This window comes from Helianthus annuus, chromosome 3, assembly GCF_002127325.2.
Source record: "Helianthus annuus cultivar XRQ/B chromosome 3, HanXRQr2.0-SUNRISE, whole genome shotgun sequence".
Lineage (NCBI taxonomy): Eukaryota > Viridiplantae > Streptophyta > Magnoliopsida > Asterales > Asteraceae > Helianthus > Helianthus annuus.
In genome coordinates, this window is record NC_035435.2 from 9,293,456 (window position 1) to 9,309,198 (window position 15,743).

Here is a 15,743-nt window from a genome sequence, read left to right on the forward strand (position 1 = left end):
TAATCTGTATGATTTCATTGTATGGCTTTATAGATGATGATGATGATTGATTGATGATGATTCTAGAAAGCAATAAAGAATCTTTAGTGTATCGCTTTTATATATTCTGTTCTATAGCCGATTTGTTTGTATGTTGATGTAATTATTTACACATGAAGTTTACCTAATTTATTTTGATATTGTTTTATATTTTCTTTGATTTAAAAGTTGATGGTTGTTTGTTATCTATATTTGTTACATGTACCTGTTTTGATATACAATTTGGGGTTGTGAAAGACAACAACTTTGGAAGCGAGATGGTGTACGGATTCGCTGCGCGTGTGTGGAAGTGTGATAGAAAATCGTTGGTGAGTTTTGAAATTATAATCATTTAAAGAAAAAAAATTTAAGATGTTTTAATATAACAGTTTGTGATTACTGTTATTATAATTGCATTTAACGATACTTATATTTTCCGTTGCAGAAACTTCCTGCTGACTAGGGATGGCAAAAATACCCGAGTCCGACGGGTATACCCGAAACCCGACACAAATGGGACGGGTATACCCGATACCCGGCGGGTATTGGGCCGAGTATGGGTTTAGTTTTAAAAATTTTCGCGGGTATGGGTCGGGTATGGGATTAGGTGATACCCGACCCGATTACCCGAAATCACATACCCGTGTACCCGAACTATATACCCGAAGTTTTTAAGTTATATTTTTATTTTCCATTAACCCTTATCTATTAGTGATTTATTTTAGTATGTTCATAATGTGAAAAAATAAATTTTATTTTAGCATATGTATTTGATGATAGTATTTATATTTTGTATGTTGTGAAGTATATACATATAAGTGTATAAATATTATAAAATTATTATTAGTTTATGCTAAAACTTATATGTATGTAATGTGTATTTTAATTTATAATAGTTGTTTCATAAATAAAATTATATAATAATTATAGTAGTAAAAAATGTATTTGGAAATCTTAATGTATATTCTTTAACAAACTAATGGGTATACCCGATACCCGCGGGTATACCCGGTACCCGACGGGTAATTACCCGACATATACCCGACGGGTATTGGGTCGGGTATGGGACACGATTTTACAACCGGGTATGGGTATGGGATTGCTGACTATGGTGACTGGATTACGAAGTTTGGTTATCCAGAGAAAAATGCAATCATCAGGACCCTTGATGGGAGGACCTTTGAAGTCAAAGTGTTCAAGCTTGCAGGCGACTATTTTTTTTACAATGGCTGGTTTGATGTTGTCTCATCTTTGAAATTACCGGACGATTCGTGGGTTGTTTGTCAGTATGAAGAAGCTTTATCTTTGTTCCGCCTATTCCACTTTTATCAAGACATTTCTCTAGCACCATCTAACTACTTCTACTACAAACCTAAAAATGATCTTAAAGACCGAGAAGACTGCATGGTAATTGAAGTATTACGTTTTTAAATTTTTTTTTTGCGTTAATTCGTTTTTTTCGATTTCGGCTATAGCATTGATCCTGATACTGTTTTATTCTTTGAGAAGATCGTGAACAGGTTGTTTGTTCATCACTCTATGCTGAATATTTGTCCTTCTGATCCGGTATTGATTCGTTCTGCTGGAAACCATAAATGGGTTGTGAAGATGGAAATTTTAGACCATAACATTTATATCACCACAGGTTGGAGTCGGATCAAGGAAGAGATGTCGATAACTGATGATCATCTGTTGGTATTTGAAATGATTGATCGTAAGACGTTTGAATTGAGTGTTTTTTGTTGTAAGCATGCCCTTCTAACTTACCCGCCTGAACTTTCTGTTATCAAAAAAGAACCAACTGATGGCGTAATTGAAGTGTCTGATGATGAGGTACCTGATGCGGTTGCTGGATCTGTATTTGAACAGAGTGTTGATGACGAAGTACCTGTTACTTTTGTTGTTGACAATCATTACGTAAGTTTGTATTATTTACTTCTTCATACCATTAATGTATGTTAAGTGAATCCAGTTTAAATCATTAGTTGTAGGAAAAACAGTTTTAATGGTATTTATTATTAACATTTATTATATTCTCATATGTAGCGTCTGAAGAAGAAGTGGGCTCAAACTCATGGTTTAGATCGAAAGATGGATTTAATCATTAAGGACAACGCTGGTCGAACATGGGATGTAGCTATTGGTAAGGAGTTTTCGCAAGGCTGTCCGCGATTTAATGTGACTGGTATGAGGGAGTTTGTTAGAGACAAACGGTTGGTATACGGTTCTTCGTTTCAGATGGTATTTGTTAAAAGTAAAGGTATGTTGCTTTATAATTGACTTGGTGAAGGTTCATGGTATGTTTTGGTACTATTTTCAAGGTGTGGTCGTTAGTATACATTTAATGGTAGGTTTTTGGTGTGGTTGTTACGTTAAACATATGTGATGGTAGAAGTTGCTGACAGTTTTTTTGGGCCGTTTATGTGTGGCCGAAGAACTTAGTTGTTGAACATATTTGACTATAGATTGGTAGACGTTAATGTTATTTGTTTTGCTACATGTTTGTGGTTAATATTCTATGTTTTTTTGAAATAGTTAGTGATTCAAAATTCTATTTATGTTATTTTAGGAAACAAGTAAAGTATTTATCATATTAAACATCATTTAAGTACATCGTTTGATTAGTGCCAACTCTATTATTTTATTAAATATTATTATAATAAACCGTCAGTTTTTTAAAGATTTACGTAAAATAAAAATTTAATATTATTTTGTTTCTTTTTTTAAATTGTATAACTGACTATAATTAATTTTTTAATAAAACCGTTTCATTTTAATCAATTTAGAGTTTTCCTAAGCTTCATTGAATATCTACAATTGGAAATTTTATTTTAAATATGCTGCTATTTTATACATAAAAAAGGTTTGGTTAGTGAAATAAAAATTGATAAAGGAAATAAAATAAGGTTTGTACATTGAAATAATTGAAATATTTTTTGCCATACAGTTTAATTATTTATTTATATCAAATTGTTTTTTTTTTATTTTAATGAACATTATTAAGGTTGTTTTATATAAATTTGTAAACTAAAAACAAATTTTCAAAGTTATATATGTAAATTTCTTAAAATCGTTTCTGACATATAATATTTTGTATTTAATCAATTAAGTTTAGTAAAAAAATCCTAAATTAACTACAAATATATTACCAAAAAAACTAAACAACCGTATGCTAAATTATATGGAATTTTTTACTTTTCTTTGGTTGGTCAAAAACCTGAATTTTCAACTGTTTTACAGTTTGAGTTTACCTTTTTAATATTAAATTTGATGTATAAGATTTGGTAATTTTTTATGGTGGAATTTCATTTTGTATTGATTTTCATGCATTCCTTTTAGGTATACGAAAAAGTTGGTGCCTAATGTTTTTGACATTTTTTTTAGAAATGTCAATCCATTTCTAAAAATACTAATTTCTTAACGTAGGTAACATATTTTTATAATTCTTAACTGATATTTCAACTTGAAAAAAATTATTAAACGAAATTTGCATATATATTCATTTAATTCATTCAATTTATTCACTTATAAATCTTTTTTTGACTTCAATCATCTATAGTTGGTTTTGAATATTTTGAATGACTGATATGTTGAATTAGGGCTGAATGTGTCTATTTAGTGCCTTTTTGCCTTGATTCGTTTTATATAATTTTATTACATTTTTTTTAGTAATTTGCTTAATTTTAGAAATTATACATCTAATTCTTGTATTTTGATTACATGTGGTGTTTTCAGAATCTATACTATCTATTAAAGGAGATTACAAGATGACCTCTATTTGCCTACGTGTCATGTTTTTAGTTATTAATGAAGAGAGGAAGACACAAAGGATGTGTCAAAGACAGTTTAGATGATACATGTTCAAGGTAATAAGGAGAAACCCTTTGTTGAAGAAGCAACCAGTGAGAGTGTTTTGCTTGAAACATGTAGGCGTCGGTGATGTTGTCGAGGAGTGTCAGGAAATGCTAAGTGATAGCATTTCCTTACACTCCTCGACAATGTCACCGACCCTCTTAAAAATTCCATGAAAACTCTTTCACTAGTTGCTTCTACAACAGAGGGTTTCTTTTTGTTACCTGAGCCTGTATCATCTCAACTGTGTTGACTGACCCTGTATGTGTTGGTACATCAATATTCAATTAGGATTTATTCATCTGAAATACTGTTTTGAAAATTGATCTATTTAGTTTTGATCAGGACAGATGTTTTTGTCATCTGAGGCTATGATGGCTAGAGCTGCCGTGTTGTTGCAAGATGATCTAATCGTTGCTGGCTGTCGTTTGCGGCTGTTCTAGGCGGCGTTGGGTGTAATCGATGTTTGGTTGATGATAATTAGATCGATGACACCTAAGGGATATTTAGTCAATGATGTTGATGAGATGCTTCTCACCTGAGACTAAAACTATGATGAAGCAGACGTCTGGCTGAATAACTGAGGTTTGACATTTTGAAATCATTTGAAATACTTAAGCAAATCATTTAGTGTTGACTGTGAAGTTGAATACAAATTAATTCAAAGTGCATTGTACTTTGAACATAAGGCTATGATGATTTTGTAGATCTGAGTAAAAATTGAATGAAGATAGCATTATGGTATGGCAAGGTTGTAGGATGGCAGTTGTTCATGCAACCTCTCTTGCAGCCATGATGTTGTCATCTTTTTTCATAATCTGAGCCTGACAGTCTGACAATATAAATGTTTTGCAACTTCACCATGAATATAGAAGAAAGAGAGAGTTGTATCTTTGTGATATTGAATATAAAAGAAGTAGAGAGTTGGATGTGAAAGTGTTTGTAATATTATTGATTTGGATGCCTTTACAAAGATGAGATCCTTCTGCTTTTATAGGGATCAATGGCTAGCTGTATGCAAGCTGTCTTCACTCTAGTTACGTACATCATATTTTCTATATATGTACACTATCAATTGCTATCAATTACTATCAATTATATAAAGTAATATATTCTAATACGCCCCCGCAGTTTGAGCGTGGGAAGGACCGACACTCAAGCTGGATCTGAATGACTGAAACAGTTGGCGTGATAATCCCTTAGTGAAAATGTCAGCATACTGGAAGGAAGATGGCACATGTAGAACTCGAATATGGCCAAGTCTTACTTTTTCCCGGACGAAATGGATGTCAATTTCTACATGCTTGGTCCTTTGATGTTGAACCGGATTTTCGGACAAGTAGATGGCGGACACATTATCACAATAAACAATGGTTGCGTGTCTTAAAGGGACATGGAGTTCTAACAGCAAATTGCGTAGCCACGAGGTTTCGGCAACTGCATTGGCAACTCCTCGGTATTCTGCTTCAGCGCTGGAGCGTGAGATGGTGGGTTGCCTTTTTGAAGACCACGAGATCAGGTTGTTACCGAGGTATACACAATAGCCGGAGGTGGATCGTCTCGTGTCCGGGCACCCCCCCCAGTCAGCATCCGAATAGGCCGTAAGGGAGTGACAACTTGAAGGTGTAAGCCGAATGCCAAACTCAATGGTTCCCTGAATGTACCGGAGAATACGTTTCATAAAAGCAAGATGAGGTTCCCGAGGGGCGTGCATAAATAAACAAACTTGTTGGACCGCATAGGAAATGTCGGGTCGGGTGAACGTGAGGTACTGTAAGGCACCCGCCAGACTGCGGTAAAGGGACCCGTCGGCTAATAAAGGACCTGCATCAGCACTTAATTTAGCATTAGTATCAACAGGTGTGGAGCATGGTTTGCAAGTCGTCATATTTGCACGGTGAAGGATGTCTTTAGCATACTGTGATTGCGATAAAAACAATCCTTGGGAGTCACGTGTGACCCGAATACCGAGAAAATGATGAAGCGGCCCGAGATCACTCATCGCAAATTCATGCGACAAGCAGTTGATAACGTCATGAAGAAGTGATTGTGAGGACGCCGTTATAATGATGTCATCAACGTATAGTAGCATATAAGCCATGTGAGATCCATGTCGATAAACAAATAGCGAGTTATCACATACGCTACTCTTGAATCCCTTGGAGGTGATGAATGTATAAAACCGAGTGTACCATGCGCGCGGAGCTTGTTTAAGTCCATAAAGAGACTTACGCAATCGACACACATGATGTGGAGAGTTGTTGTTAACAAACCCGGGCGGTTGATGCATGTACACGGTTTCGCTGAGATTGCCATGCAAAAATGCGTTTTTCACATCCAATTGGTGTATTGGCCAACCCTTTGACAAACCCAATGTTAAAACTGTTCGTATGGTAGCCGGCTTAACTACCGGGCTGAATGTCTCCATGCAATCAATACCTACGGTTTGTGATTTGCCGTTGACAACCAATCTTGCTTTGTACCTGTCAAGAGAACCATCGGCCTTAAACTTGTGGCGAAACAACCACATGCACCGTATAACCGGAGTGTCTAGTGGCCGGGGTACCAAATCCCAAGTACCATTAGCCATCAGGGCATTATACTCATTAGTCATGGCCATATGCCAATGTGGATCGGAAAGGGCTTTGGTGTAGTTTTTCGGTAAAGGTGAGATTGAGGGCGAGATGCTGAAGTTATAGCGCGGGTTAGGTGTGGTGATGCCAGATTTAAGTCTGGTGGTCATGGGGTGAGTATTGGGCTGGTGGGTAGAGGTGACGGGTTGTGTGGTGGGCTGGGTAGTAGGTTGCGGTTGGGCCGATGGAATATCGGAAGTGGGCTCGAAGATGGGTGCAGCGGAGGAGGGCGATTGGGCTGAGGGGTGCTGGAGATTGGTCTGAGAAGGTTGCGATTGGGCTGGATGCACAAGGTGGGTCGGGTTTGGCGCTGATGTGGGTGTGGCATGTTGTTGAGTGGGTGAGGGAGGTGTTTGAGCCGAGTTTTGAGCTGGACTGGAGAATTGAAAAGGCGTGTGAAAGGGTGGTGAAACATCTTCTAGGAATTCATAAGAGGTGCTTGGTATGGGCTGTGAATAAGGGAAATATTCTTCATAAAAAATGACATGTCTAGAGAAATATACCTTGCCGGTATTAAGGTCGAGGCAACGATAACCCCTATAATGTGTCGGGTACCCGAGAAAGACACATCGAATGGAGCGAGCATGTAATTTATGTGGCTGAGTGGCCGACATATTCGGATAACATGCACACCCGAAGACGCGTAAGTGATCATAAGATGGGTGTCGATGGTACAAAGCAAAGGTTGGGGTGTAAAAATTTAGACACTTGGTTGGTAGAATATTGTGAAGATAAGTTGCGGTGTGTAGAGCTTCGACCCAGTATGAGGGAGGCAAATGAGCATGAATAAGGAGTGCCCGCACAATGTCATTTAACCGTCGAATCATCCTTTCGGATTTCCCGTTTTGAGAGGATGTTTGTGGGCAAGAAAATCGAAAGACTAAGCCGTTATTTTGAGCAAAGGTTTTGAATGTATGGTTATCGAACTCTCCACCCAAATCACATTGAAAAGCTTTGATGTTTTTGTTAAATTGAGTGCGAATAAGCTTGTGAAATTTAGCGAAATTGGTGTAAGTTTCGGATTTATATTTTAGTGGATAAATCCAAACAAATTGTGTGAAATTGTCCAATAAAAGCATGTAATATTTGTATCCTGAAGGACTTGTGATGGGAGAAGTCCATAAATCACAGTGGATGATATCAAATGGTGAAAAAGTAAACGAATTCGAATTATAAAACGGCAAACGTTTGCTATTAGCAACATTACATGAATGACAAAAATCACCACAATGGTTCTGATTACATGCAATAAAGGAACGAGACGAAAGTAAATTTAAAACTTGTGCTCCTGGATGGCCGAGTCGATTATGCCAATTATTAGTGTTTGAAACAAGAAAACATGTTGAAGACGGTCTTGAAGGTGCAGTGAATGGATATAAGTCACCGGAACTATTGTGGCGGGAAAGCACCCTTCTACTCTTGAGATCCTTCAAAGTAAAACCAAATGGGTCAAACTCTATGGAAACAAGATTATCACGTGTAAATTTGCGAACGGATAATAGATTTTTGACCAAATGAGGGGCGAGTAAAACATTGTTAAGGTTATAGGTTCGATTGGGTGTTTTGTGGTAACCTTTTCCCGATCCTGAAATTAGCAGTTTATGACCATTTCCAACAAGTATATCACCATGATTAGATAATGATAAAGGGGAAGAGATCTTACCCGGTTCGTTAGTGAGATGGGACGATGCGCCGGAGTCCATGTACCAGTTTGGGTCTTGAGTGTTGAGGTGCAAGGTGTTGAGGGCGGCTCCCAAGTCTGTGGGATTTAAAGCGTCCACCCCCGGAACTGTATTTGCTGCATTTGGAAATGGTTGTGGTGCTGCCATGTTAGCTACTTGCGGGTCATAACCTGCTGGAGTTTTGTTGGACCAAGGAGCCGGCCATGCGGAGGCTTGGGTAGGCTAGGGGCATGGCGGCGGCGCCCAAGGTTGGTAGGCAGCCGGAGACCCCCATGGGGCGTAAGCATTTAGCGGCTGAGTTGAGAAGCCTGGTGGGGTAGGCTGAGCAAGGTACCCCGATCCAGACCGACCACCCCCACGATTATTGTTGTTGTTCCGACCACCACCACGGCGACCCCTGCCACGTCCACGGGTGAAAGAACGGGAGGAGCCTTGGTCATACATGGTTGAATTGGGAGCAGAAGTGTCTTGAACCGGAGCCGGGAAGCCCGGCGGAGGAGGTGGCGGCTGTGGGTTGCTTCGTGAAGCAACAAGAGTAGGTTGTTGTCGAGCATTCTGACGGTGTTGTTCCAATTGCAGCATGCTCCTCGCATTGTCCCACGTCGTGCTTGATTGGTTGATGAAAGAGGCAACCGTGTCGAACTCCGTTGGAAGCCCCCTCACCAACTGTAGCACTACACGTGATTCGGTGACCGGATGATCCACATCACCTAGTTGTTCTGCCAAATCTTTTAGTTTTTGGCAGTAGTCATCTAGAGAGGCGCAAGATGATAGAGTAGTGTTGGTGAATTCATGTTCCAATGTGGCTGCTCTTGAGCTTTTGTTACTGATAAAGATGTTTTGAATCTTCTCCCAAGCAAGACGAGCAGTGGTTTCCGCATCCAAAACCCGAACAAGCAAGTCATCCGAGAGGGTTCCATAAACCCACTGGAGAACGATTGCATCGATTTCCGCCCACGACTCGTAAGTCGGATCGGTCTTCGCCGGTGGAGCAGTGCCGTCGATATGGTTGAGGACACGATAACCACGTGCATGGAGCTTGAAGAGCTTGACCCATGCCGAGTATGTGACCTTAACCCCATCGAGTGTGCGGATCTTGTTTTGAATGTTGGCTACCGAGTAAACTGGATGCAATGTTTTTGATTCAGGTTTGGGAGTGTTAGCATCATCGCCAGCCATTGGTACGAGAAAGAAGACAAACAAAAAAGAGAATTGCAGAGAGAAAAAAAAAATGGCTGCCTAGGGTTCAGGCTTGGCTCGATACCATGAAAGTGTTTGTAATATTATTGATTTGGATGCCTTTACAAAGATGAGATCCTTCTGCTTTTATAGGGATCAATGGCTAGCTGTATGCAAGCTGTCTTCACTCTAGTTACGTACATCATATTTTCTATATATGTACACTATCAATTGCTATCAATTACTATCAATTATATAAAGTAATATATTCTAATAGGATGGAGATATGAATACTTCTGAGTGAATTAAATTGTTAAAACAAGTTCATTTGCATTTTAATTTTTGCCTCATAACAAAACAGATTATTACATGAACCTGTGTCATTTGAAATGTATTGAATAACCCTGTATGTGTTGTTACATTAAGATTCAATTAGGTTTATTTTGATTTTGAAAATTGATCTGTTCAATTTTGATCACATTAGATGTTTTATTTTATACCTTGACTAATTCACATGATTTGCTAAATTATGAAGTTTTTCAAAAAGACTAAAGAAGGTATATTATTTTTGTCATCTATTTTATATGTTTTTATGTTTGGATTATTCTGTTAAGAATTGTTTGTACTAAACGGGGCAAGATTGATTGTTTGATGCTTAATTGATACAACTGGTTATCCTGGTGTGGTTGGTTATATATCACTATGGAACTTTCGGATTGATGGTTGATGAGGACAACTGGTCATTTGAGTCGGCTCGGGTATATGATTTGATCATTCAAGTTGATGGTTGATGTGTACAAGTGATCACCTGGGTTGTGCTCGGTCGGGTTGGTTATATTATGCTGCAACTTTTAGGTTTGATTTATTGTTATTTTGAATTGATTACTTGCTCTTGAATATTAAAGTTTTCCGTCTTATTATTTCTTTTAACTTTCAGGACTAAATCAGTTGTGTAGTCATCTTAATTTAAATGTAGGTTTCAGCTGCCATTTTCTAGAAAATGATATGTAAGTTTTTGCAACATTTAATTTTTTTTATTCATTTACCTTTCATTTCATAGATGTTTTACAATTATAAATTCAATTCTTTTATATCACTATATTCATTATGTGTTTGGTTAATTTTGGTTATATTAGGTACCAAGAAGAAGCCGAATGATTTCAAATTGTCAAATTGTCAAGATTTTCAAGCAACTAGCAAGTGTTTGGATGATATTATTTTTTTATCTAATGTTGTTTTTTTCATCCATATATTACATTCACATTTTTTAACATTTGGTTCATATTTTGATAATTTCTTTTTTACTCTACCGGTGTATATTGATCAACAGAATTTTTTTATGCAATAGTACAAGACTACATATTACTAAATTTTACAGTCTGTTATACAATATGAGATTATATATTAATTTTAATAGTTTTTTATGCCTTTGTACAAAATATTATATTTCAAAGTAAATAATATGGTTTTGGATGAAGCCGCGCATCGCGCGGGCATTAACCTAGTTCATATATTAAAAAAATGGTTATACATATGATTTGATAAGTATTCATCCATATATTAAGATAAACATTAGATATTCGATTTGAGTTAACAATTATGTGATAATAAATTGTAAAAGACCTTTAAAAAAACCTTTAAAATTAATTTAAATTTAAATATTTTTTCTTATAAGTTTATTTAATTGGCTAATTGCTATATGTCTAATATGGACATTTCAACATTTTTTTAGAACTGATAAATTAAGACCACGTTTAATTAAATAAAACTTGGGTTATTAAATGTATGCTCACATGACTGCTAAAACTCGTGAAAAAGTTGATAATACAGTTTGTCTTCTAATCGATGGTTCAAATGCTTTCATATTTATAAACTTGACAAACATCACAAGTTTTGATCGTATATGACACAAAATTTTGTAAATATCGTTTTATAATTGTTAAATCTTCGTTATTAACTATTTGATTTTTTATTTACTTAACCCGTGTAATACACGGGGTTATAACCTAGTTACCTATATATTAAATATTCAATGCAATGAATAGTAAAATCATCCTATATATAAAATCTAATAATAGTAACATCATCAAGGGATAAGTAAATGGTATCGGGTATCGGTATCAAATTTACCAAACCGGGTGTATTTTCGGTACCGATTCGGCACCGGTATTCACCGGTTTTTATCCTCAAATACCGGTGTCGTACCAGTACCGACCGGTACCGAACCGCACCATACCAGATATATTCGGTACCGGTACCCACTTTTGGGAATTTCGGTAACGGTTTTTTCGGTACCGGTTGGTACCGAGCTCATCAAATCCTGTAGCAACGTAGCAATGCAAGTAATTGCACCGTTTAGATTACTTTTCATACACACAGTAAGTAAACTGTATTTCGTTTGAATGAGGTTTATAACTTATTTTGCTTTCTTTTTTGTCTTTTTCTGTAATGAATGAATTCTAGCATGTAAAATTAACTTGGATATTTAGATTATCGATGAGCAAATCGTATCAAATCCTGTAATCAAACCGGTATCCTATCGGTACCAAATTTACTATACGAAATCATTTTCGATACCAATTTGTACCCACCTTTTGGCATTTTCAGAATCGTTACTTTCGGTTCAACACTGGTCTAGCACCATACTTGTATGTATTGATTTTTACCTTCAAATACCATACCGTATTGTACCGAGCATTTTTAGTGGCGGTACCTAACTTCGATGATTTTCCGGATCGGTACTTTCGGTGCCGTTACTGATACCGAGCTCATCCATATTTTAACGTGTTAGCACCGTAATAACTGAACTGAAAACAACTGAATTTCCAACGTGTAGGACGTGGGTCCTATTATTATATATTAGGTTATTTAAAATCGCTTTTTTTTAGGACGGAGTAACTATCCTTACCACGTCATTTTTATTTATGTTTTGATATTTGGTATCTGCTTGTCGATGCTGACACGCATTTTGCATACATTGGGTCCCTGCCGCAACGTGCGGGCGGAAAATCAACTAGTTATATTAAATTTACAACGTTTTGAACAGTAACATTGTTTTGTTTTTAAAATTATAGTTACATATATAGATTTTTATACTTTTATTATTTTTATATTATAATAATAATTATTATTATTTTCTTACTTTATAAGTTGAATAAGCTTTGTGTCAATCGGTACTTGTATCGAAAATACATGTATGGTCCGGTTCGTTATCCGTACATGACGGGTGGTCCGTAGGACAACTCTTAAGGCCTTTAAATAGACTAAAATACCATACTTTATCCGGTTAATAGCTTGAATTTGGTAATCACAAGATGTTTGATGTTATAGGTGTTAAAGAACTTAAAATGCGGGTTTTATGGAGCTTGGATGGATGCTAGAGGTTGGCGGTGTTGAGATTGAAGAAATGGTGAATTAAATGAAGGAAACAAGGAAAAACTAACACTCAGCGCCGTAACCTACGGCACTTGGCCGTAGGTTACGGCCCCAACCTTTGCAAAAAGCCTTCGCCGTAAGACAGAAGCCACCCGCCATAAGGGAAAGCTGCCCGCCGTAACCTACGGCCCTCTGCCGTAGGTTACGCCACCGACTGATCCAATTTTGTAACTTATGCATTAAATTGTCATTTCATGGGTTTTTATGGTGGCTCATCATATGTTTTCGGTTACCACTTGTCTTGGGGACGAATTGGGAGCAACTTTTGGAGACTTGGGCTTGAAGAACACTTGTTTTATCACTAGTTTTTGTGCTTTGATCTTTATGAACAATAGAACTTTTGTTATGATGTTGCTTCAAGCCATGAGTGGCTAAACACTTGATGATTGTCCTGGATTGAAGGTTTGGTTGAGACATTTCATGTTTGATTTTTCTAATTTCTAGAATAACAATCTTTATCTTTATGATTTGTTGTTATGATGTGTGATTGTTTGTTAGTAACTTGTTGATTCTTATGTTGAACTAATTAGAAACCATACGTTCTTGGTGCCGTTGGCAATCGAGATATCATGGGTATAGTTAGGCTTGTGTAAGGGTTGATTGATCATCGGGTAACAACCTCACGTTCTAGGAATCTGAGTACTTAGTTCCCTTTCATCACTGCAAGTAATCACACATGAGCTATGTCTATGTAGTTCTTTCTAGTGAAATGATAATATGAATGTCGAAACAAACCGGAAATCTAGGATGGTCATTTGTCTCTAATTTGCTTACAACTAAAACTTCTCCTTTGCAATTTACTTAGTTAAATCTAGTTCCTAAACCAATTCACTCAAATCAACTCTTGAATTTTATTTTCTTGCAATTAGCTTAACTTAGTTCACTTAGATAAATCTTTAAATAACACATATTCCACAAACTCCCTGTGTTCGATACCCACTTGCCACTAACTATTTAGTAGTAATTGGATTAAATTTGATTGTGACCACGACATCACGTCAAATTTTGGCGCCGTTGTCGGGGAGTAGTGCGCAACGTGTGTTATTTTTTGCTGTTTTTAAGTTTGTTATTTTTTCTGGTTTACGCTGGGTGTGTTAGTGTGCAGGTATTTACAGGTGCATGTGTACTAGAAGCTCTCACAAGCTTTCACCATTAGCATTTGATCCGGAAATCGAACGAACTTTGCGAGCAAACAGGATTTTGTTAAGGGAAAATACAATTAGCGGTTCACCAACAACACCAATCACACCGGTTACACCACTTCGATACATGGATCCACCACCACCACCACCCACTACGAGTGAACCTACTCCACCATTTATATCAACATCCACTCAACCTTCACCAAATACCACCATTCCAACAAATACCACTGAACCTACCTTGATTCAAAATGTTACACCAACCAACACCACACAACCCATTACCACTCAAGAGGAACCAACCATTACTTTTAACCCTGCTACTACGATTCCACCATTGTCCCATTTCTTTCCGGGTGCGGGTCAATCATATTCGAACTATACCATAGCACCAAACTCGACCATTGTCCATGCTTCATCGTTTCGATCATCAAACCAGTTGGGTTTTCAATACTCGACTATTCCATTTGGGCAGTCTTCGGGAATTCAAGGAGATGGTTATGATGAGGGATATGAGGAATTTGAGGGTTTTGATGAAGATGGGTATGCTTATGGGGGTGATGGAGATCAAGGAGAGTTCGGTTATGTGCAAGGTCAATATCAAGTCATGCCAAGTGTTGGTGGGATGCCACAACAACAACAACTCATTCCGCAACACATTAGGCCAAGGCCACAAGGGCCACAAATGCAACGTCCCATACCATTGCAACAAGTTCGTCCACCGAATGTTCAACAACAATTCCAAAGACCAGTTCAAAACCTACTGATGCCACAACAACAATTTCAACAACCAATTGCACCACAAGGGCATATACCAAGACCAATGGGTCAAGTTCGTCCAAGGGGTCGGTTTGGTGTACCAAGAAGGCATCTTAGAGAACATGCGAGGGGTATTGAAGCGCATTTTAGGCCGGTGATTACTCGCAATCCTTCACCGGTAGTCATTCCTCACAACAACCAAGGAAGAACTTTTGAAGTGAGAACCAATTCATTGCAAAGTTTGCCGAAATATAAGGGTCTAGCAACGGAGGAGCCTTATTTTCATTTGGAGGCTTATGACTCAATTTGCAACACTCTTGGGAGTCAAGGTTTTTCGGCTGATGATGTCAAATTGGTATTATTTCAATTTTCTCTAGAAGATAAGGCAAAGAAGTGGTTTTACACTCTACCTTCGGCATCTATCTACACTTGGACGGAGATGCGACAAATATTTTTAGATGAATTTTACACCGCTCAAAAGACCAATGATGCTAGAAAGGGGTTGAGGAGTTTTCAACAACAAGGTGAAATGTTCCATGAGGCCTTTGAACGTTTTAACATGATGATAAAGAATTGTCCTCATCATGGGATAGAGCTTTGGGAATTGATGAATGCTTTCCATAAGGGGTTAAGTGCCGAAGATGCTCGCGATTTAATGTCTATCACAAATGGTACTTTTGGTACAAATTACGAGCATGACGATTGGGAATTTTTGGAGCAAATGGCAATCACATCAAAAAGAAAAGCTCAAGCATCAAGGAGAGCATGACCGGCCATTACCCGAACTCAAGTGCACACTAATCAAATTTATAATGTTTGTGTGCATTGTAATGAGATAGGGCATGCGGCTGAAAATTGCCAAGGAGTGGAAGGGCAATATGAGGAGGTGAATGCATTGCAAGGGCAAGGCGGGGGTGGTAGAAATTATAACATGAATTCCAATACTTACCACCCCGGTTTACGAAATCACCCGAACTTTAGATACGGGAATTCCTCAAATCAAGCCAACCCGAACTTCGAAGGAAACCAAGGATTTCAAAGGC

At 37.5% G+C, this 15,743-nt stretch overlaps 1 protein-coding gene across 1 annotated transcript; it reads right to left on the bottom strand.

Moving 5' to 3' along the window:
• Window positions 1–8,407: 8,407 nt before the first annotated feature.
• LOC110931181 lies at window positions 8,408–9,364 on the bottom strand. The gene has a single exon (XM_022174588.1). The coding sequence runs from the start codon at window positions 9,362–9,364 to the stop codon at window positions 8,408–8,410; it is 957 nt and encodes a 318-aa protein (XP_022030280.1).
• Between the last annotated feature and the right edge of the window lie 6,379 nt (window positions 9,365–15,743).

Bases quoted from the DNA above. Each gene is read 5' to 3' on its own strand.
- LOC110931181 (XM_022174588.1), bottom strand. From the start codon at position 9,364: ATGGCTGGCGATGATGCTAACACTCCCAAACCTGAATCAAAAACATTG.